The sequence below is a fragment of the Opisthocomus hoazin genome, chromosome 6 (genome assembly GCF_030867145.1).
Source record: "Opisthocomus hoazin isolate bOpiHoa1 chromosome 6, bOpiHoa1.hap1, whole genome shotgun sequence".
Lineage (NCBI taxonomy): Eukaryota > Metazoa > Chordata > Aves > Opisthocomiformes > Opisthocomidae > Opisthocomus > Opisthocomus hoazin.
In genome coordinates this window covers 50,151,929-50,172,984 of record NC_134419.1, presented here as the reverse complement: position 1 = coordinate 50,172,984, position 21,056 = coordinate 50,151,929, and the positions used below count along the sequence as shown (strand labels likewise).

General features: G+C 42.8%; 1 protein-coding gene across 7 annotated transcripts in view; it reads left to right on the top strand.

Moving 5' to 3' along the window:
* The window catches only part of ANK3 (ankyrin 3), a 210,864-nt gene that overhangs the window by 118,065 nt on the left and 71,743 nt on the right, over positions 1-21,056 (top strand). For all 7 annotated transcript variants that reach the window (XM_075423068.1, XM_075423070.1, XM_075423069.1 and 4 more), the window contains 7 exons: positions 5,056-5,154; positions 5,244-5,342; positions 5,743-5,838; positions 8,828-8,900; positions 9,089-9,151; positions 16,074-16,197; positions 19,117-19,219. In XM_075423068.1, coding sequence (XP_075279183.1) covers positions 5,056-5,154; positions 5,244-5,342; positions 5,743-5,838; positions 8,828-8,900; positions 9,089-9,151; positions 16,074-16,197; positions 19,117-19,219 — 657 coding nt within the window. The remainder of the gene's footprint in view (positions 1-5,055; positions 5,155-5,243; positions 5,343-5,742; positions 5,839-8,827; positions 8,901-9,088; positions 9,152-16,073; positions 16,198-19,116; positions 19,220-21,056) is intronic.

Here is a 21,056-nt window from a genome sequence, read left to right as displayed (position 1 = left end):
AACAGTTTCTCCACTGCCCTTGGTGTGGCCTCTGCTGGGGGAAGTGATAGTCTCACAGACCCTGGCTGATGACTGTCTGGAAAACAAAGCGGGTATTAAACCCTCTTTTGTTCCTAAACCCGTAGTATCGGTAGGAAATAATGGTGACTGAGAGGTCATTATGTTCTTTTGCAGGTTGAGTTGGGCCTTTTATTTCAGATTTATTCAGGGAGATTTATTCAGGTCTGCCTGCCATGTTCTGACAGGAGCCCCATACCAGCCTGAGTGCTACAGTGGTTCGTAACAACAATTCAGTTTTTCCATTGGAATACCTAATTTTCAGATGCAGAAGGAGACAGGAAGGAGGCAAGGAGAGTGGCAAGTGCTATCGAGAAAAATAGCTTCCATACAGAATGGACGCTCAAAGACAGGTATCTTCAGTATATCTTCATGGTACATCATCTCTCTCTCCTTGGCTCTTGCTACTTGCTCAGTTGTTATCAAGACATTTGTGTGGAAATGTCCAGCCTAATAATGTGCAGTTACGAACCTTTGCAAGGTACTGCAACGTTAGGCCCTGATTCAGCAAAACAGTGAGGTGTGCATGTACACACAGGTTTGCCTGTTTCATTCAGTCAAAGGTGGATGCCTTTGTGGTCTTTGGATCTAGAGCATTTTCTAGCCTTATCAGCAATACTACTGTAGCTTCATTGTCTGATGCTTACAGCAGAAAAACAAAAACAGAGCAGCTTGAGAGTCAGCATGACTAGAAAGATGCAGTAATTCAAGCTGTTAAGATTTATGGTTATTACCAGTGGAGGATATTAAAGTAATTCACTGACATGATATACAAGGCTTGTGGTAATTTCCCTCAAAAAAATTGAAGAGTGAGAGAATAAGGGATGCTTTGTGTTTGTGTGTTCCATTAGAAATGAAAAGCTCAGTATTTCGCTTTTTTTTTTTTCTGGCACTTATTTTTGTAGCTTTTGATAAGTGCTTCCCAGCTGCGAACACCCATATTGCTGCTCATTCTGTAGAACAGCTAGAAGCAGCATGGTAGCTGACTGCCAGAAGGTGATGCGTGTTAGAGCTGAATTAAACAAAAGCCCTGATTTTCTTGGAAGTAACTTTTTTAATATTAGGATGACTGCTAAGGCCTTTGGTGCTTTGACAGTAAATATAAATCTGAAGCTAAACTGCTGTGCAGAAATGGGTATAATTGTGGGGCTGGATTTGTTTGGTTGTTGGTTTGGGTATTTTTTTAATTGTTAATAGCTTTTGAAACAAAATATTTTAGACTCCTGGACACATTTCTATGAAATGAAATGTAGCAAACTCCAGTAGCCATGAGAACTACTACTTTTATAATTAATTTGGTTGTGTAATTGCAGAATCTACTAGACGGAGTGTTTCAGAAAAGCTAACAGGATCTCTGTTTTCCGTGAGGATGTTGGATGTAAATATAAATGTTACACTTTCCTGAGCTAGAAACAGTTGAATGCAGGAATCTGTCCTGTAGCTGAGAAGCAAAGGATATTCTTTCCAGGTCTCAGGCATTACAAGATCATTTTGCTAATTAGTTTTATTTTGACTGGTGCCATCACTGCAAACATTGCTGACTATACACGTGAAAGATGTCCTCTGGTGGCTGATGAGGTCTAACATGCCCAGCGAGATGTGACCTGCCATGTCAGATCTCTGTCACTCTGCTGTCAGCGACTGCGTGCTGCATTTAGGCACTGCCTCACTGAACACGACGTGACATGAGATGACCACAGGGCATGGTAAACTTAAAAGAAAGCTCCCAGGCCCCTCCAGGGAGTTCAGACAAGAAGCTGGTATTTTGCACCAGGCTTGCGGGTGCCTACACCGCTACCCAGGACATGCGTCATGACTGTACACAGGCCTCCAGCTCCCACACCTGACCAGGCCAGCAGCACCAAGAGCTTCAGAGGGAGTCTCTTTCAGCTTCAGCTCTGGCACACCAAGAGCTGCAGCAGTGAGACCAGTGACCACATCACTGTAGAAATGTCATGATTTCTACCATGCATTTGGAGGGGAAAGAGGAAAAGTTTTCACGTAGTCTCTGATTTAAACAGCAGGCTGGTCAGAAGTGACAAAGAGCATCAGTAATTACTTCTCTGGCCATTTATGAAGCTACCACATGTAAATGTTTGTATATACCATGCATAGAAGGTAATTGATGTTGTACTGCAGTAAATATTGGGGGGCTGATAGCTCCTTCTTCAGTATTCATTGTTAAAGGCTGGAAAGAGGAGCCTTTACAGATCACTTCAAAGGGAAGGTTGAGATCAGCTGGTCTTGGCTCTCTGATACTCTCCAGATTTTAATGTTTTAGGATTGTTAGCAGGGAGTTCCCGGCAGGTGGCCCTTGACTTTGGATTTCATCCCCCAAGCTGATTTTATGATGTCTGATTTTTATTGACCTCACAGATCATGTTAAGAGGCCTGTATTTTGAAGGGGGAGAAGGGAGTTAAATTCTTGTATGGGGAGGCTTCACAGCATTTTTTTTAACTGATGTTTTGATAGTTTGGACAGGTTTTAATCTGAGTTTATCTTTGGACACGTAGGAGCAGGGGCCGCAGAAGCTGCATTTGAGGTACATAGCTGTGAGTATGCTCAGTGTTCTGCTGAAGGCTGAAGACTCTGGCTGGCTTAGAATCTGACCTGTCAGAATCTGACCCTGGACACTGCTAGGAAGCTATTCAGCCAACCCTAAACTAACAGTAACTGTAAAATGAGGTCCCAGTATTCAGTTCATGATGATTACATTTTAGCTAGCGCTCAGGCTCTTACCACTGTGAGCAACTGTTCTGTGGGAAAAGTTCCTTGTAGTCATTTGGCATTTGATCCAATGTTCATATAAGTCAACGGAAAGTTTCATTCTGCTGATGCCAATGGAATTTGGATCCGACGCTGTATCTTGCAATGATTAACTCGTCCTGGCTGTCAAAGCTAGTAGTTTCTTTAGATGGCAAAGGGTATATAATTAACTGAAGAAAAAATACACACCCTAATTTAAAGTAACTGGCACAGCTATCATCTCCTAGCATGTGTTAATACAACTGAAACTAGGTAACCATGTGTGAAGTAGTATCAGAGGCAAAGTGACATGAAGAAAATGGTGTGTCTAATCCTATAGACACTTGAAACTTCCCTCTAGTGGAAATAGTTCACATTCGAGGTTTTCTCTTTCTTTCTTTCTTCTGAGCAGCTTTGACCTCATGGTTTGAACATGTCCTTTCTGCCACTGGAATTAATGATCTCAGACCTCACCTCTTACCCTTTTTCCGAAAGCAGAATTCTTGTAGATTAACAGCAGCATGCATTTGCAGTGTATTTTACCATCTGTTTAGTGTATATGTTCCTCGTACTAGATATTATTTTTACAGCCTAGCAACTGATTTTTCCATGAAAACTGGTAATGGAGCATGGTGCCAATACCACATTGGAAATCTCACAGAGAAGCAAAAGGACATACTACGCTGGTAGTGTAGTTTCATCCTGCTTGCAAATTGGTGAAGCCCCAGGTGAGCACTGGCTAAGATGACCCTTCTGGCATCTCAGAGCCCATCAAGTGGGCCCATGAAACCTGACCTTCAAAGGGGAAAGGAATCCCGATGACTCAGCTCAAGAGAGGGGAAGCCCATTAATCCACCTCTTTGAGCCAAGCAAGGCATCTCCTTGGAAAGTCATCAAGCTGTCAGTGTGAGTGGGGGGGAGGTTTGGGGAACAGTGGCCTCTCTCCATGCCATGGAGAAAAATAGCAAGTGTCCCATTTAGAGGCAGCCATCACCCGAACTGTCCTCAGCGCGGCTCTAGATTGATTATATTCATTAAGGAAGAAGAGATAGTGTTGTCTTGCAGGGAGGATAAGGCAGGAAAAGATAATTACTTCAAGAAAGATAATCTAATCATTTCTAATACATTAAGCATCTGAAGTAAGCTCAACTTTTTAAAAACAGCTAAGAGTGTTCTCATGGACTAAGAGATTGGAAAAAGAGCAGCAAGAGCATGCTTTGGTCCTCTGTGTTTTATTGCATTGTATGTTAGATGTTAACCATTGATTAAAGTGTTTATTACAATTAACAGGTTTTAACATGCTGTTTGACTTGTTTTAAATATGTGGGTTTTAAAGTGAATGAGTTCAGAGTCACCCTAGTGACTCCTGCTTTACTACCACGAGTAGCTTTAAAAAATCTTTTCAATTTTTAAGTGATATTCTTCTTGTACTAACTGGTTTTAGAAAATTTTCCAAAATGTGTATACTTTAATACAAAAAGGCATTTAGCTGTGTTTACAGCATTCGAGGAGGGGGGGGTTGCAATGTAGACAAACACTTTTAGTCTGTCCACTAGTAATAAAAAATAAGTAACAGGAACAAAAAGGATACATTCAACTTTCTCATCTTTGCAGTTGCCATGAAAAAGCAATTTCTTCCAGTTTGTATAACACAAGGCCAGACACATGAAAAATTAGACCTTTCTGTCTTGGAGCCTCAATTCACCAGCTGGCGTTCCAGTTTCTGTAGGACAATATTGTTCTGGCAGAGCTGGCACATCAGTTGCACTGTTTTAGATTTACCTTTCAGGTGTTTCGGTCAGAATGGATGGGCTGCAAATTGCACAGTAGCTGAGGCAGCCCTCAGCACGCCTGGTTTTTAGAAGGTTGTTATTACTTACTTACTTACTTATTTGTTTATTATCACACTGTAGCAGAACCAAGCAGGTGAACCTCACTGTGCAAGGCATTATACATACGTTTGTTTTAAAAGGTGGGCTCTGCCTCAGAGACCTCACAGTGTGACTGTTGGAGAAGGCGGGAAATCTTTAATCAACATTGCATGTATTGAAGATTACAGAAACACAAGGCATTCAGAGAGGTTCACTTGGGTCAACATTCGTGAGAAGTGTGGGTTTTTTCCAGGGATGGAGGATTTTTCACATAGGCCAAAGAAATAAAGTTTAACAGGATTTTTATTATTTCATGTCTGTTTTTTTGGTCAGAGGATGTGTGGGATATTCACATTTGCTAATTGCTTACGTTCATTCTAGATGGGATACACTCCTTTGCATGTTGGCTGCCACTACGGAAACATAAAAATCGTTAACTTCCTTCTGCAACATTCTGCAAAAGTCAATGCCAAAACGAAGGTGAGTTTTCCAGCTCTGCCTCGCTCGCTCTGCGGAGGCGGCTTTTGCGCCGTGCCCGCTGCAGCCTTTCCCTTTCCCTGTGCCTGCAGAACGGGTACACGCCGCTGCACCAGGCTGCGCAGCAAGGGCACACCCACGTCATCAACGTCCTGCTCCAGCACGGCGCGGCGCCCAACGAGCTCACTGTGGTAAGTCCACAGCGGCCACCGCCAGGCCACTGCTCTCCCCTCGGGCTCAGCTGTCCCACCCCGCGTAAAGCATTTGAGCAAGGGAAACGTGGAAAAAATGTGTGTGGTGGGAGAGGAAAAGAGCAGAGGAAGCCTATTCGCATCGCCCCCGCGTCCTCTATGTCATCATCTCTTCCAAAACTAGAACACCAAACATCTGAAAATCTTCTCATTTTCATCCTATTTCTGTAGAGAGTTAAAAACTTGGTTATATATCCTACTACCTGAAATATACTTATTTCAGTCACCAACATGCAAACACATATTTGAGCTGTATTGTGCATTTTCTACAGTTAATTAGCAGTTTCTATACTTTGCCTTGCTAACATTCAACTTCTGTTGCAAATGTTTCAATTGCTAGAATGGAAACACTGCCCTCGCCATCGCTAAGCGACTTGGCTACATTTCAGTCGTTGACACATTGAAGGTGGTGACAGAAGAGACCATGACTACAATTGTAAGTACAGTTTAGTTCAGTAGTGAATGGAACAATTTTTCCTAAGTCAGTGTATTCAGCTTTGTTTAGTTACACATCTACAGAGATTCCAGTTCAATTTCCACCCGCTTCCTTTTAGCAGCATCAAGCGGATATTAAGTCAAATATGAGCAATATATTTTTAAGGTAGTAGACATTATTAGGATGTATGCAGAAAGAGTACCAACCGAGCAGAAAATGGACAGTGTTAGTGACTGGTCATAGCAGCTGTGCTTTTCTGCACATCTTGTTGTTTAGGACACAAACCACATGAATACGGGCTGCTTGTATTTGAAAAGACGTTCTTACAGACTTGTGTTAATGCAAACTGCTTCTGCCTTTTGAGAGGGTTTGCCAAGGCACTGATGTGTAATGGCTTGTACTTGGCGTAAGAGAACCTATTCCAATCTAAAAAGTGGTTGGAATTTACTTGAGAGCACCTCATTGCGTATTTTCTGGCATCTTGTGAAAGATGGTGAAAGGCTGTCTTCTGCAAGCAGCCCCAGTCAGCTCCTGCAACCCCAAATATCCCTTCACTGACATGCACGTGAACTCCAGCTTGTCTCTCTTGCCTCTCGGGAAGACTTACTGCAGTGTTAGCCCGGAGAGATTAGAGAGACCAGCAATGGTCAAATGTTACCTGCTATCAGAAAAATGGTGATTCACAGAATCCAAAATATTTCTCAGAATGGTCTTTTGTTCATTAATGTTTTGCCAAGTTGCTCTACAAAGAAAACAGTTCTGTGAGGTGAGGAGCCTCCATGCACCACCATAGTAATAAAGCCAAAATTGGGTCTTATGAACATAAATTCCAAGCATTGGCTCAAAATTTGCTTCTTCCTTTCTGCAAATTTTTTTTTTCTGATTAAAAATAAGACAAGTCTGTGCACAGATGTATTTTTAGGCATATCAGAGATGGAAAACAGTTCCTGTGTGTTCCATGTTTTGTCATCACCCATTTGTGTGGTCTATCAGTGCAAGCAGGTGGCTGCAATATGATGAGCATTTGGGATGACAAGCAGATTTTAGCTCTGCTACTGCATGTGCCTTTTCTTCCTGTGACTTCCCTGGCTGTGGTCTATAACTCAGTAGCTTACAGAAAATCCGCCACTCAAAAGATAAATTTCAGAACAATAAAATTAAAGGAATATGCCAGAAAATAATCAATTCTCTCTTACAGCTTCTCTCTAGGTTTTCTCAGGAACACATATCTCTGTAGAAAGATTGCAAAACAGTTCTCCACAACCTGAAAAAATTTGATGGAGAAGATGATACAGGGTAGCATAAACTCGAATGATTGCCTAGTATACAACTAGGCAGCTGAGCTGCAGGAAGAGTAAAACCACATTTTTATGCCAAGAACTCCCAATGTCACAAGGTCATTCTTGGCTTGTAGAAGCGAGAACCTGGGGGAGTTTGTGCTGTGTAAGATGACTGATCATTCATGTTCTGTAGATGATGAAGTGTAGAGAGATGGTGGGTCAGTCTGTGAACTGTGCCAGAAGAAATGTTCAATGCTGAAAGGCCTATACGACCCCAAATGCCTACTCTCAAGAGAAGCCCAGAAATAATTTCCATTAAAATCCGAATATACTGCTTATCAGTCACAAGTGTGTAATTATCAAACTTTGGAAGCCTAGACATGAAATCTGATTTACAACTGAGGGTCTTAAAAACTCAGTTTAACTGCTGAGACTTATTTTTTGAGGTTTGTGGCTAAACAACTCACAAAGGTAAATTTAATGAAACCAGGGATGAACACAGCTAATTTTACTACAATTTATACTGAAACACCAATAAAAAACAATCCAGTGGTGTCTCAAAAAAGAAGTCCTGTGATTTTGCTAGTGTATCAGCAATGTGTTAAAAAGCTCTGCAAGTAATTCCCACAAAATGAATTAAGTGTGAGGCTTTTTATAAATTTTGTGATGTTTGAGCATGCAGGAGCTCTTCTGCCTATATCAGGTGATGGCAGTAGCCCAAGAAACATGAACTGCCAAATGAGTACTCATGAGGCCAGAGAATAACTGAACTATTTTAAAATAAATGAAAATGGAAAAGCTGTTTTGTCCTTCTGAACTTCTTAATGATGTCTTATTTGTATATGAAGGGTGAGAAGTAGTGGTTGCTAAAAAAAAATGTAATACAGAAACCTAATAATATGGGAATGATTTTTAGTGTGGAGCTTGTTTTTTGTTTGGTTTTTTTTTTGGTTGTTTTGGGGTTTTTTTTTTAATTCCACTTCACTCCTTGGAACAGTAAGTCTGCGGGGTCTCCTGCATGAGCTAAAACTTTACCAGTGCTTGTTGCGCAGTGCCCCAGCTGGAGAGTAAAATGGTCTATATTGGTCTTTGAGCCTGACTCAATATAAATATCAGGATGAAAATCAACCAACCACTTCTGAGTGTCTATCACGCACAAATTCCTTAAGGGTTATCATTTAGCCTGCATGTGGTTACAGGTGTTCTCATTTGTGGGAAAAACACACAATTCATGCTGAGGCATCTCTGAAAAAATATCACATAGATTAAGCCTGCTCCCAAATTGCAGTATTTTTATAACGACACAGGAGAAACACTTTGCTCAGAAAGTTTAAATAGAGATGACATATTCCTGCTCAAAATTTAGATGACTATTTAAAGAGTTCGTATTAAAACCCTTGACATGAAACTCTCTTCAGTGTACTTGTTTCTTCTTTTGATATCACCATCTTCTAGGCTTTCAGCTCATACTTTTTCTGAATATTGTTTAAAACACAAATATAATATTGCCTATTTCTGTATTATTTCATAGTCTTTTTTAATTTATAGTTCAATATATCTATAAAAAGGAAAGTGAATAAGAAGCTAAAAAATCTTGTTTTGCTAACTGCAGACAAAAATACGTCCTGCCATGCATTTAATTTTTAAAATAACTATAATTTTAAGAAAAATGATGCCTGCACTCTGAAATTATTTTTCTTCTTCGACAGACTGTTACAGAAAAGCACAAAATGAATGTACCTGAAACCATGAATGAAGTTCTTGATATGTCTGATGACGAAGGTATTAAAAAATAAAAAAAATCTCTCACTTATTTTTCAGTCTTTTGTTGTTGTAAGAAATGTTTGTTTCAAACAGTATTAGTTGGATATGGTCTTTGCACATTCGTTATTGTTTTACATTGATTGTTTTGTTCACACATTGATAGTCTATGCTTTTATTTAATTATTTTATTTATTTAAATCATGCAGTTCGTAAAGCCAATGCCCCTGAAATACTCAGTGATGCTGAATATTTATCAGATGTTGAAGAAGGTATTTGTGCATTTTTGTATTGCAGTGATATTTAACTTAAGCGTCTTCTTTTTATTTTGTCTGTCTGAAAATTAATCTTTTCAGATAATTTTTTATTACCCAACTAACAATAATTTCTGCTTTACAAATAAGAATGCTTTCAGAAATTCTTTGAGCTATTGCTAATAATCCTCTAATTTTTTTCTGAACCTCTTTCTCCTAACTTTTTAATCAAATTACCTCAAGCTTCCTGGAATAGTACTTTTGCTTCTGCTTCTATAAAGTGGAGATTTGTTTTATTATTGTGACTGAAAAATTAAATGTCGGACAAAAGGGTCAAATATCAAAACACTTTGGAAGAAATAACTGATAGTGAAAGTGAAAGGCAGAAGAAATAATGTTTTGTTGTTTTTTTAAAGTCTGATGTGGATTAAGCTCGGAAATGGTTGACTCTTAGTCTGGAAAGAATTTTTTTTTTTGGGGGGGGGGTTGGCTTGGTTTTTTTTTTAATATAAAATATTGCAGTCATGATATTCAGTCAAACCACTTCAGACTACTTTTGTCCTGAATAAAGAGGATGCTGCATTGGACTCAACATGTTGGTGTTTGTTGGTGTTCAGGAAGTACTTTGTAGCTGAGATTTCATCTGTATCATCCTGCAAAGTGATACGAAGTCTGTGAGCGTGTCAATAGAGCCCTCTGTTTTCAGTACCTCTAATAAGTCTCCTGAGCTACTGGCACCAGCAACCTGCCTGTCCCGGCTCTCTCCTTGGTGCTGGGCAGCCTTGGCATGACTTCAGTGTTCCTCAAGTATTTAAAACTCCTTTGGAAACTGCTTCCCTCCCCTGTACCAGCATCTACTAGGTCAGACCTCTCCTGGTTTGGATGTGCAGGAGTCCGTGCCAGTTTCACCAGCAACAGCAGGTTTCCAGAGCCCATGGTGGGATGAGGTTCCCAGGTGACATTCAGAAAGAGGAAGGTCTTGAGTTGATAAGGAGTGTCCTGAAGGCTTTTTCATGTGTTCGCTTGCATTTGAGCTGCTGTTTTTTCTTCTCTAGTAGGAAAACAAGTAACTTGGTTCAATTTTTGTGTGCTTCTTTAGTTAGTCTCTCTTTCTTCCTCCCTGCTGATATATTTATTTTTAAATATTATAGCATTAAGCCAGTAAGGTGTAAAAGCTATTTAGCTAAGTTCATTGCGTCCAGCTCTTGTTTAATTCATGCACTGAGGCTTTTGATCTGTTTTCAGTTTGTCATTGGGTTCCCATTGCTGCAGTTCCAAAAGGATCTTGTTCCTACTCTACGCCTGTCTTTTACAAATAACTCTCTTATGCTACTGTACTGCTCAAAATACTGTATTGTTTTAGCTGACTGAAACACCGATGCATAATGGTGTTAGTTAATAGAGCAGTAACTATTGCCGTACCCCACTGCACAGCATGCGACGCGGTACAGAGGAGAAACACTCCCATGTGGAATATGAATATTAGAACCAGAGATGTAAAATGCGTCTGTTAATATACAGGATCATTTGCTAAGGCCAAATGCAAAGCCTTCAGGGAGGTGAGAGATTTGTGAAAGGTTTTTATAGTCACTAATCAGTTTAACAAAAACCAAACCAAACCAAAAATTAAGAATTCAGCTAATATGACCCATTCCTTGCCTAGAGACTACTCTGTACCCATGTTGTTACTAGGGGAGCCAAGAGAGTGGTTTATATATAACAGGGTCATTTTCAAACCTAAAGCTGAAAGGGAGCTCTCAAGTCAAATAATAGGTATTTTATTAATCCACGCTGAAGCATTCCAGTGTGCAAGGCATGCGATGAATTACAGGCTTTGCGGTAATAACCATTGTAACCACTGGCCTGTCTCTCTTTCCTGGCTTGCACATCTGTAAAGACAATACACGGATGGCCATCCCCACAGCTTCTCGGTGTTGACAGGGTGTTTACATAAAACACACGCACTTATGCCAGTCAAAATAAATGTGCTCAGGGTGGTAATGTGCTCTGACAAATCTCATAGCCAAGGAGCTGCTTTCCAGGTGAAAGAAGGGCACAAATTTACCACCCAAACCCGAGCTCTCCCTCACGTGGCTAATGTTCATGTCATCGACCAAAACTCTTCCGTGAGAGAAACTTCTTTAATGATTTCTCAATATGCCACAATCCTTAAGGTTTCTCCCATAAGAGAAATTGAAGGCTTGGAAAACAGAGTCTCAGAGCTCAGAGACAAAGGTCAGGAAACTGTTTCCTTGTGTTTATGTCTTGATGTGCCTGCTAAATAAGTATTTACATGGAAATTGTGTAATTTCTCTTCCCTGCTGAGGACAGTTAGGTTTGGAATCAGACTGGTTGAGAGGAGAGATCTTTTCTTCCTTTTCCTAGACTACTCTGGCAATTCTGCCCAAACGAGTTTAAGTGCTGGGAAACCGCTACACCACAAAAAAGAAATGGTGTTTTTTTGAAAGATGTGAATATGGTTTTGTGGGAAAAAAACGAAAGCTCATCTTTGCATGTAGCAGAAAGTTTGTAGAAGAATACAGAGCAATTCCGATGCACACTGAACATGCGCTCTGCTTTTATATTTAAACAGACAGCAGATCTTACAAATGTGAGACCCATGACTGCAACAACTGGGTCTTTCCTCTTCTCATCTCGAGCTGTGAGCCCGCACCCCAGGCCCTGCGCATCTGGGAGCCCCAGCAGTGTGCCCTGGGGCCGGTGGGGAGCCTGAATCAGCCACGCCAAAGCCTGGAGGGAACCCCCTCCTCTGCAGTTGCGTGCTCAGCCTCGGAGCGTCCCCCCGGGTGGGTGCAAGGGCTTTAATCTGGTGGAGGAGGCTGGAGCCCTGCTGTGACTGCCACCACCTAGCAATGAGCTCTGTTGCAACAGCCCCCCCAAAAGCTGCCGCTGCTGTCCCAGAGATGAAGGGACAGCAAGCAATGGAAGCTGATAGAAAGAAGCGTGAGACTGTGAGCAGCGAAGGGAAAAATATCCAAACCAAAACCCAGTTCGGGTGGTGAGAATTTAGACAGTCATTGTTAAGAAGCATTTATGTTGAGCTTTTAAATTTTTTTCTTTGGTCTTCCGTAGATAACGAACTTTTGGGTGTAAATAAGGACACTGTTTTAAACCCATTTAATGGAGATTCTTCTCTCAGTAGGGGAAGTATCATGCTAATCAATCCCTGGCGGATTAGACAGGTGTCCTACCAGGGCATGAGTGCACACTGCCTGGTCCCTGAGTAGGTGCTGAGATGTAGCAATTTAAGCGCTTTTAAGACAGGTCGGGGTATCCCCAGGTGTGAAAGTCTGTTCTTGATCATTTTAGGAGGGGCTGATGTATTATATTTTGATGCTCGGAATTTTCTGAGTTTCTTTGTCTCTATAAGATTTTACAGATTCATAAAAGTTTCAGCGGTGTGGTATTGGCGTTTCTCCACACCTGTGTGAAACCAAAACCTTGGATGCAACTGGAAGCATCTTGTTCTTCCCTGTGGCTGTACCTCTTCTGCCATCAGGCAGCTCTGGACAGGCTGGGACGAGGGAGTGGCAAAAGCTTCGGGGATCTTTAGCAAAGCCATTTGGATCCCAGGCTATGGTTAAATTTTGTCTGGGACTTTTCCCAAGCCACATGACGCCTTCTCTCCTGCTGCCAGAGAGTTGATATTTCTCACTGGCCTCCAGAAAGAGCACCTACCCTGCACTCCCGCAATTCCTAGCTGTAGGAGACATGTTGAGGGACCAGGAAAATGGGGAAAACATGGGAAAAGGTGACAAAGTGGTGAGAAGTATGGAAAAGCTTCTCGGGGAGAAAAGAGTAAGGAAAGTAGGACTGTCTAACCCAGAAAAAAAAGCTGAATGAGAGATAGGCTAGAACATACGTAATAGTGGGTGGCAAAGTAAGCAGTAATGCTTTGCTGCCTCTCCAGGAGTCCCAAGAATAGTAGGGGCCATCAGTGGAACCAGCAAGAGGCAGATTCAGCTTAAAAGGGCTGCTCTTCCCGCAACAGGTAGTTGAATTGTGTGAGTCCTTGCACATATCCTTGGTATGGGGAATGCAAAAAGTTTACACAAGTTCAAAGTGTAACTGGGACAATTTAAAAAGAGAAAAAAAAAATCTCCTACAGGTTTAGAAAATACGTGCTTAAATCACTGCCAGCTAGAAAAATGTCCCAGAGGACGTCCACTGTTTCATGTTCTTATATTCTTCCGTGAAGCATGGCTGCTGTCAGAGACGGGGTACGCTAGAACTGATAGGCCTTTGGTTTGCCCTACTGCCACTATTCCTTCCTGGATTTTGAACTGTTTCCTATACTTGTGATAGCTATGTTTGCCCACTGTTAACAAGGACGTCAACTTTCTTCAACATGTAATGTATTATGGAGGGAAGGATGGTGACTGCAGCAAAGCAGTGCGGTGTTCTCTTTCTCTGGTGTCTTTTCATCGGTGCCTCACTTCTTTGGCATTTCTCTGTCATTTCTGTTCAGAGATTAATTTTGTCTTCACTTTTCTGTGGGACCTCTCTCTGCAGGAATACAGGGTGCTGTAAGCACCCGCTGTGCGCAGTTACCTGAAATGCAGAGGATTAGACCGCGGCGCCTAATTAAACAGAGCTGGATTGCTGAAACGTGCACCACCCATTTTGCTCCAGCCTCCCACGATCGCAGAACAATGTCTGGAATTCTTTGAAATTACCACTCCTAGATGCAGCTTCTCCTTTGATGAGGAGCATTTCATCAGAGCAATCCTGCTCTGGCTGGCTTAGCCGCGGAGTCGGATAACATCTACCGTGTTCTGCGGCTCAGCTTTTCATCCCTCTTCGCCTTGCCTTTGACAAACGACGCCCCCGAAGCGCATCCCTCGCCTGTTCCTCGCGGAGGTGCTGCAAGGGCAGAAGGGTCTGCGTTTTAGTGGCCCGGCCAGCAGCTGCTGGAGGTTGCCAGGACCCTCCCTGGGCCACCTCATCCCCTCCCGAGCCGCAGCCCGCTTTCCTCCAGCTCCCGACTTCTTTTCCCTCTGGCCACCAGCACCCCACGATGCGAGGGAGCGGGGGCAGCACCCAGACCTCGCGGCCGGCTCCCCCGGGGGCAGCTGGGGCTCAGCGGGGGCACGGCGGAGGCCCCCGACCCCCCGAGCCCAGCACGGCGGAGGCGTCCGGCCCGGGCCTCCCGGGCCCCCGGCCACATCCCGGCGGGGGCGGGCGGAGCGCAGCGCCCAGCCCCGCAGCCCCTCGCTCCCTGCTCAGCCCCGGTATCGAGTTACAGAAAAACTACACCCTCGCAGCACCCCTATTTACATACAAATAACTGGAGTGCCTGCATTTATGTCACCGTTCGGGAGGCTTGCCAAGGGAGGCTGTAATCCAATCAGCAGAAGCTTTAAAGGGATGTCTGCAGAGTGATTAAAAGGGGATTTTTTTTTTTTTTTTTCTCGAAACTGTAGTCGTTATTTTTCATTTTGTTTCGTATCGGCAAAGAACTTTGATCTGAGTTGAGAGGAGAAAGATGCCCGTGTCCTAAAACACATACGAAGAGCTCAGGATGTTAAGAAGATCTGAGTTGTTGTGTGGAAAGCGAGTATGACCCACAGGGATTAGTTTGCTTGTGTTGGTTTGGAGATTAACTCTAAATCACTGCTTAAGGACTAATAGGACTAATAGGAATTCTTGGAAACACCAGGGGAAAAAAATCTTATAGACCAGACTGGTGAAAATGGCTTTCCAAAACAGTAAGACTTTTTAAAGTTTAACTTCATCTGTAATGTTTCTGTTTCTGGTTTTTTGAATGCTTTCTGGTAGATAATGAGCGTTTTAGCTTTTAAACTGTTGCGTAAAATACGGGTTGTTGCTGGGCTGGAGGAGACGGTTGGTCTGTTTGTTTGCCGCTCGCAAAGCAGTAGCTGAAGGGGTATTTTTAGAACTGATTTGTTAGTTGAAAAGCAGAGCTCGCCTGCGGTTTCCCGAGTTCAGTGTACGGGGACGAGCCTGAACTTCTTGAAGGAAGGTGGGCAAGGCAGCGCTGGGGCGGCGGGGCCGCTCCCCCCGGCAGCGCTCCGCGGGGCGGCTCCCCGGCGCAGGCTTCACGCGCCTCGACGCAACAAAGGAGCCGAGCGCGGAGGTCGACGGGCAGCGGGGTGCCAGGGAGCTCCCTCTCCGCCCGGCTGGGGGACAGGCAGAGACACCCCAAACCGGGACCCCGCAGCCGCGAAAGGCGCGTTTCGGACTTGCTCTGTCAGTGCAGGAACGCGGGTTTGCATGATGCAATGGTACGCAGGCGCCCTCGGCGGCGGCTGCCCCCTTCTCCGGAGGGTGAACTTCCCTCCCTTTTCCCAAAAAACACCCCCGGGGAGCTGCCGCCGGGTCCCCCCGTCCGCACAGTGGGCTGCGAGGCAGGGCGGAGCGGTTCGGGGCGGGGGGGGGATGTCCCCTCTTACATGCAAACTCGCACAAGTTGCTGGGACCTAGCGCAGGCGGGAGTCGGAGCAGCGCTGGTGGGCGGGCGCCCGGGCTGGCTCTCACAGCCGGTGGGGGAGGGGGAGCTGGGGGGGGGGTCTGCATGCAGAGTAACCCGGCGTTTGTCTGTCGGCTCGGGGCTTTTCGGGAAGGAAAGCGACAGTGAGTGAGAGCAGTGGTGCAAAGTGCAGAAGAACCCTCCAGCTTGCTGAAGCGATTGGGCAAAAGTCCTCCCTCGAATGACTTTTATTGGGTTTGCGTCAAGGTGGAGCTTCACTTCTTACGTTTGCCCCCAATAAAATTATTTTCTCAGGCCTGTTCAGAGGGTGGATAACTGACGTACGAGATGGAAAGAGCCTCAGGGAAAGTGGGGGCGACGGGATTGATTCCTTGTTGGCGAGCAGAGAAGGGCGTTATGGCTTACTAAGCGCGCAAACATTTACAGTACGTGTAGCTTGGGATTTCAGCCTGGCTTTTGTGCTGGCAGGTGAGGATGCAATGACAGGTGATACGGACAAATACCTCGGACCCCAGGACCTGAAAGAGTTGGGAGATGATTCTTTGCCTGCCGAAGGATACATGGGCTTCAGCCTGGGAGCCCGCTCCGCCAGGTACCGTGTTTGCTGTCTCTCGTGTTTGCATGTCACCACAGCTACAAGTTTTTACAAACCAAGCGTGCTCTTTCACACAACGCTGGAGTCTATTTCGAAACAAAGTGGAGGGGGTGTACTTCCGTGTTGCGAAAACACTGCACCTCTAAAGTGTACGCTCATTGCAGTTTTATTTCATATTCTTTATTCACGTTGGCTTCTTATGGCAATGATACAGAAAACTACCTGTTCACTTTTTCTGGTATCTGTTCATGCTCTGAACGTCTCCAAGGCACCTCTTCCCTAGCAGTTTTGCTACCGGTCTAGAAACTGACCTAGAACAGCCAGCAAAACCAGGTTTCTCTTCAGTACTGCTGGTCAGATCGATACATTAGCATATTCCTTAATGGACTAATTTAGCTGAAGAATGCAAATGCCAGAAAAACTGAATGACAATCATTTTGCTATTTTGGTGCTTTTATTTCTTGAAAGGTGCTAGTGAATAATCCAACCAAGATAGCCAATATTAAAAAAAAATGCTCACAAAAATGAAAAAGCAGGTGTATCCTAAATTTACTGTGGAGTTTCATTTGACAGGGAATGGATTACATGTTACAGAAAACAGGCCAAAGTTTCTGTGAACCTGATAAAATATTGTAAACTTAATATCTGACTAATGTTGATTTCAGCTCAGGTGTTTCTAGATCAGCGTTTTAGATTTCATTTTTGAATCTTGCTGAAGCCTGCACTGTGCATTGCTCAAAACAATTAAAGCTGTATGGGCAGAGATTAATTCCATAGTTGTTGATTTGCAATCTATTTACTGACAATTGACTCGTACCGAAGCTAATAATTAAACCTCATAAGCTGGAGCCCCGAGGACTTTTTCCTATGCTGTAGTTTAAAGATCTGTTTTAAAAAGTGAGTTCTTTGTCTAACAGTGAATGGCAACTCCCATAACGTAAAGCTTAGATGTCTGCCCTTCAGTCTGGTTTGTTATGGTCGTGTTAGAAACGGAAGCATGCAGGGCAGATTTGCTCTTTGGTAGTGCCCAGCCTTGTTATGCTTCACTTGCAATTTTTAGGTAAGTTAATAAGTATTTATGTGATAATACATTCACGAGGAATGCCAAAATGCATTTAAATAGTCCATTAGCTAGAAAATCAGCAAAACAGATCTGAAGGGAGAATCTTGTACCTTTATAAACTTAATTAACAAAGCTGGTATGCTGCTTTTAAACAGAAGTTGGCGTGAGCAAGGCCATCGTGCAGCACTGTCAGATGTGGTGAGGTCTGAAGTACTGCGGTGATGGTGGAGAGGGATGCGCTTTGCGTACAGAGCTGGGCACTGATTTACATACAGGACACCTTTTACTCATTACAGTACTCTTCCCGCACATGTCTGAATTCTCACGGTGCAAGCGGGAGAGCGGCATTTCATAGTCAAGATCTGTTAGGTAGATCTGAGGGGTCGAGCTCATTTTCTCTTTTCTTTGAGAGAAATCTAATATTCCCATGCTTCTGATTTTAGCAGTGCCATTACTATTTTTTGCTGCAAAACTCATTTTTTACATTGCACATGTTACGCTCAGAGGAGACAAATACAGCATTTTTCCGATGAAGTATTTTATTTAGCAAAAAAGTGTTCTGTCGATGTATCTTACTACTGATTCTGAGTGTAACATTAAGAAATAAACACATTAAATATAAAAGCCATCCAGCCATAACATCTTGCTTTTCCTGTCTGATTCTTTGCTTTCTATTTCTCCTGTTTCTTTTCCACTGTAAATTGCTTTAGTCCAAAAGTCAGGTAAGAAGGCATGGCATCGTGTCACATCTTTCTGCTGCTGCCATTGCTCATCTTCATTTTATTCAGCATTGGAGAGTGACATGCTTTCATTTTTGGGTGGGGGGGTGGCCTCAGCCCTAGAGAATATCCGTCTGTTATAACAAATATAACTTGATTTCTTTATGCCCTTTATCATGTAAAAGTCTGCTTAACACATGCCTACAGTGTGTAATTAAGATCCCAGTTCTGCTTCCAGCACAAGGAGGAACGTGTGCTAAGGGACTAGAAAAGTTTGATTAACTACTACAAAATGCATGGAACAAGTTGTAGAGTTTTGAGTCTGAAAAGTGTTGCTAGTTCAAAAGTGTAATACGTTGTTGGATGTTGCTTTTTATTAATTCATGTTTTTTACTACTTCATTTTTTGTCACGTAGCAAGCATGTCTAGGCCTGCAGCATGTTTTTAGCACATACCATAATGTATCTTCCAGGGTTAAGTGTAACACACTCCTAGACTGATTTAATTGCAATACATTCAGAGTGATCGTGGTTACTTCTAAATAGTCTAACATGCACAAAATAATCTTCAAAGCATTGGAATCTGTGTTATAAGCAAATTTCTTCTTTCATTTCTAAGTTGTTACCCTTTTTTCTAACTAAAGGCATAACTAGGGTGTTTATAACAAAGTCAAAAGTGGTTCAACCACAAAGAGTACGACAACACATAGAAGTTGCTTTTAGTTAAACCTGCTTCAGCAACCTGAGCCATACGGGCAGGCGCTGTAAAATACCCACAGCTCCCCCGGGACCTGCCCTCATGGGTCTGCTTTCAGGATTAGGCCGTGAAGACAGTTATCAAAGTTCATCTAAATACTTGAATACACTTATCTGGATTTATTGTGAAGCCACAGCATTACTGCCAAAGCAGTAAACAACTGTTGTGATTTTGCTATGTATATTGTAGGGAAGGGAATATTTAACTACAGTCAAATACTTACTATTCCATCTTTTCACTTGTATTTATTTCACAGATTATGTATATTTTACCATCTTACGTTATCCCTGGAAGTTGCATGTATTAATTTTTTTATTTTTATTTTTTGTTCATCTCATTGTCATCTGCACTTTCTGTGATAAATGGTAAATACAACAGCCTCCGCTCCTTCAGTTCGGATAGGTCATACACACTGAACAGAAGTTCTTATGCCCGAGACAGCATGATGATTGAAGAACTGCTGGTGCCAGCAAAGGACCAGGTATGTGCTGCTTCTCTGCCACCAGGTATTCGTGCTTTGTATTTACAGGGGATGACTCTGCAGCACTCAGCCGTGCTTGCAGGGGTTATCTCTACTCTCTTAACTAATGACAAGGGAGAAGAAAGGAGCTGAGAGAAATCGTGGGTTTACCACACGGTGGTTTTGATCCTGCAAGAGACAGGGTCATGGGGTCCCAAACCAAAAGAGTCTTTAAGGGACTGGTTGTGTTTTTGAGTATGAGGTTGTCCACTGAAGTCAAGGATTATGTCCACCCCGTTCTGTCCGCACGGAGGGAACTCCAGCTGCTGTCCTTGTGTTTCCACCCTTGGAAAGAGTTTGGCCTTGTAAAGATTAAGCTATTATGCACTAACCAGTTTACGCATCTTCCAAACATTTGTGCAATGACTAATACAACGAAAGCAGAATCTTTTGACGTGATTAGAGTGTGGGAAAGTCTTTCTAAAAGCTGGAGATGACAGAGTACTCTATGCTTTGTTTGTGAGTTTCTCAGCTTTTTGCTTGGTAGACTTGCTTCAGATTTTCAAATCTAACTGAATTACTTAAGAGTTTCTTGATAGATAGAAGCCAGAGAACTGCTAGGAAGCTGAATAAAAATTCACCTAGAAATCTTTACCTGGGAGTTAAAGGACTGTGGAGTGGAACTGTTCTTTATGTCCTGGAGCAGCATAACATGGATTGCAATGGAACAGAGGTTTTCTACTGCCGTTTCACAGAGGTACCCCTCAGCAGCGGCAGGCATTCCTGCATGGTGAGGTTATGGATCTCAGAGGATGCTTTCAGGGGGGAAAGGGTCCACTGAGCAGAACTCAAGGATTTTAAACCTTGATTGTGTTAGTCTGCAAATTCCAGTGTAGTATAAATTATCCAGTTTTACTACAGCTTTTGCACACAGTTTTGGTAGCATTATGACAATGACAGAATTAGAATCTCTCTTTAGCAACTGAATGTTTCTTATTAAGTTGTTACTTTCAAGTGAAATGCTGTAAACCTCCAATAGACTTGATTTGCAACAGCCAGCCAGGGAGAGTTTCTGAACGTTGCATAGCAGTAATTTTATTGCTTTTGTTTGTTTTGAAATCGGAAAGTAAAATCTGCAATTACTGGCACTGGGAACAAGAAATGATATTTCAGGGCTGAGAACCTGAAATTACTCTGGTGCTTCCTACTCCTAAGCCTCCATGAAGTCTTCTTGATATGATGGAAATTTCAGAGGAGAGGAAGGCTCTTCAGTCTGAGAACATGTTCTGTTGTTTTACGATTCTGGCCATTTTTGTAATTACTATCAAAGTAGATTGCATTGATTTAGCAGCTAGGATGCATTTGATCAAATAACGAGACTTAAAAACAGCACTGTGCTGAATAACTCCTGAAGAACATCGTTCAAAGTGTGCACCATTAACCTGTCTTGTATTACAAAATTCCACTAGAAAACTAAGAATTACTATCCGCACATCGAGGGTAAATTTCATATTCTCTACGAGTGGCCACAGACCTCTCTGCTTTCTCTTGCCGTGCTGGCTCTTGAACTGAGAAGGCAACAAATATGAAAAACTTCTAGTGCTGGTGCTGAGCAGTAGTGTAGGCTGTTTTCATTGTATTTATGGTCTTCATAGTTTTGTGATTCCAATTTTTGTCCAGCAGTGGTTGTGCAGTTATCACAGTTCAGCACTGGTCCAAATTTGTCACGTAAAATGAAGCCAGGCTGGAGGCCTGTCTGACAGTCTAGTTGTAAATATTATTCTAATCTTAGTACTCTAGACAAACTTGAAGTTTCTCTGATCCAGGAGGGGGTCAGGAATGGTGAAGGTGGTCGTAG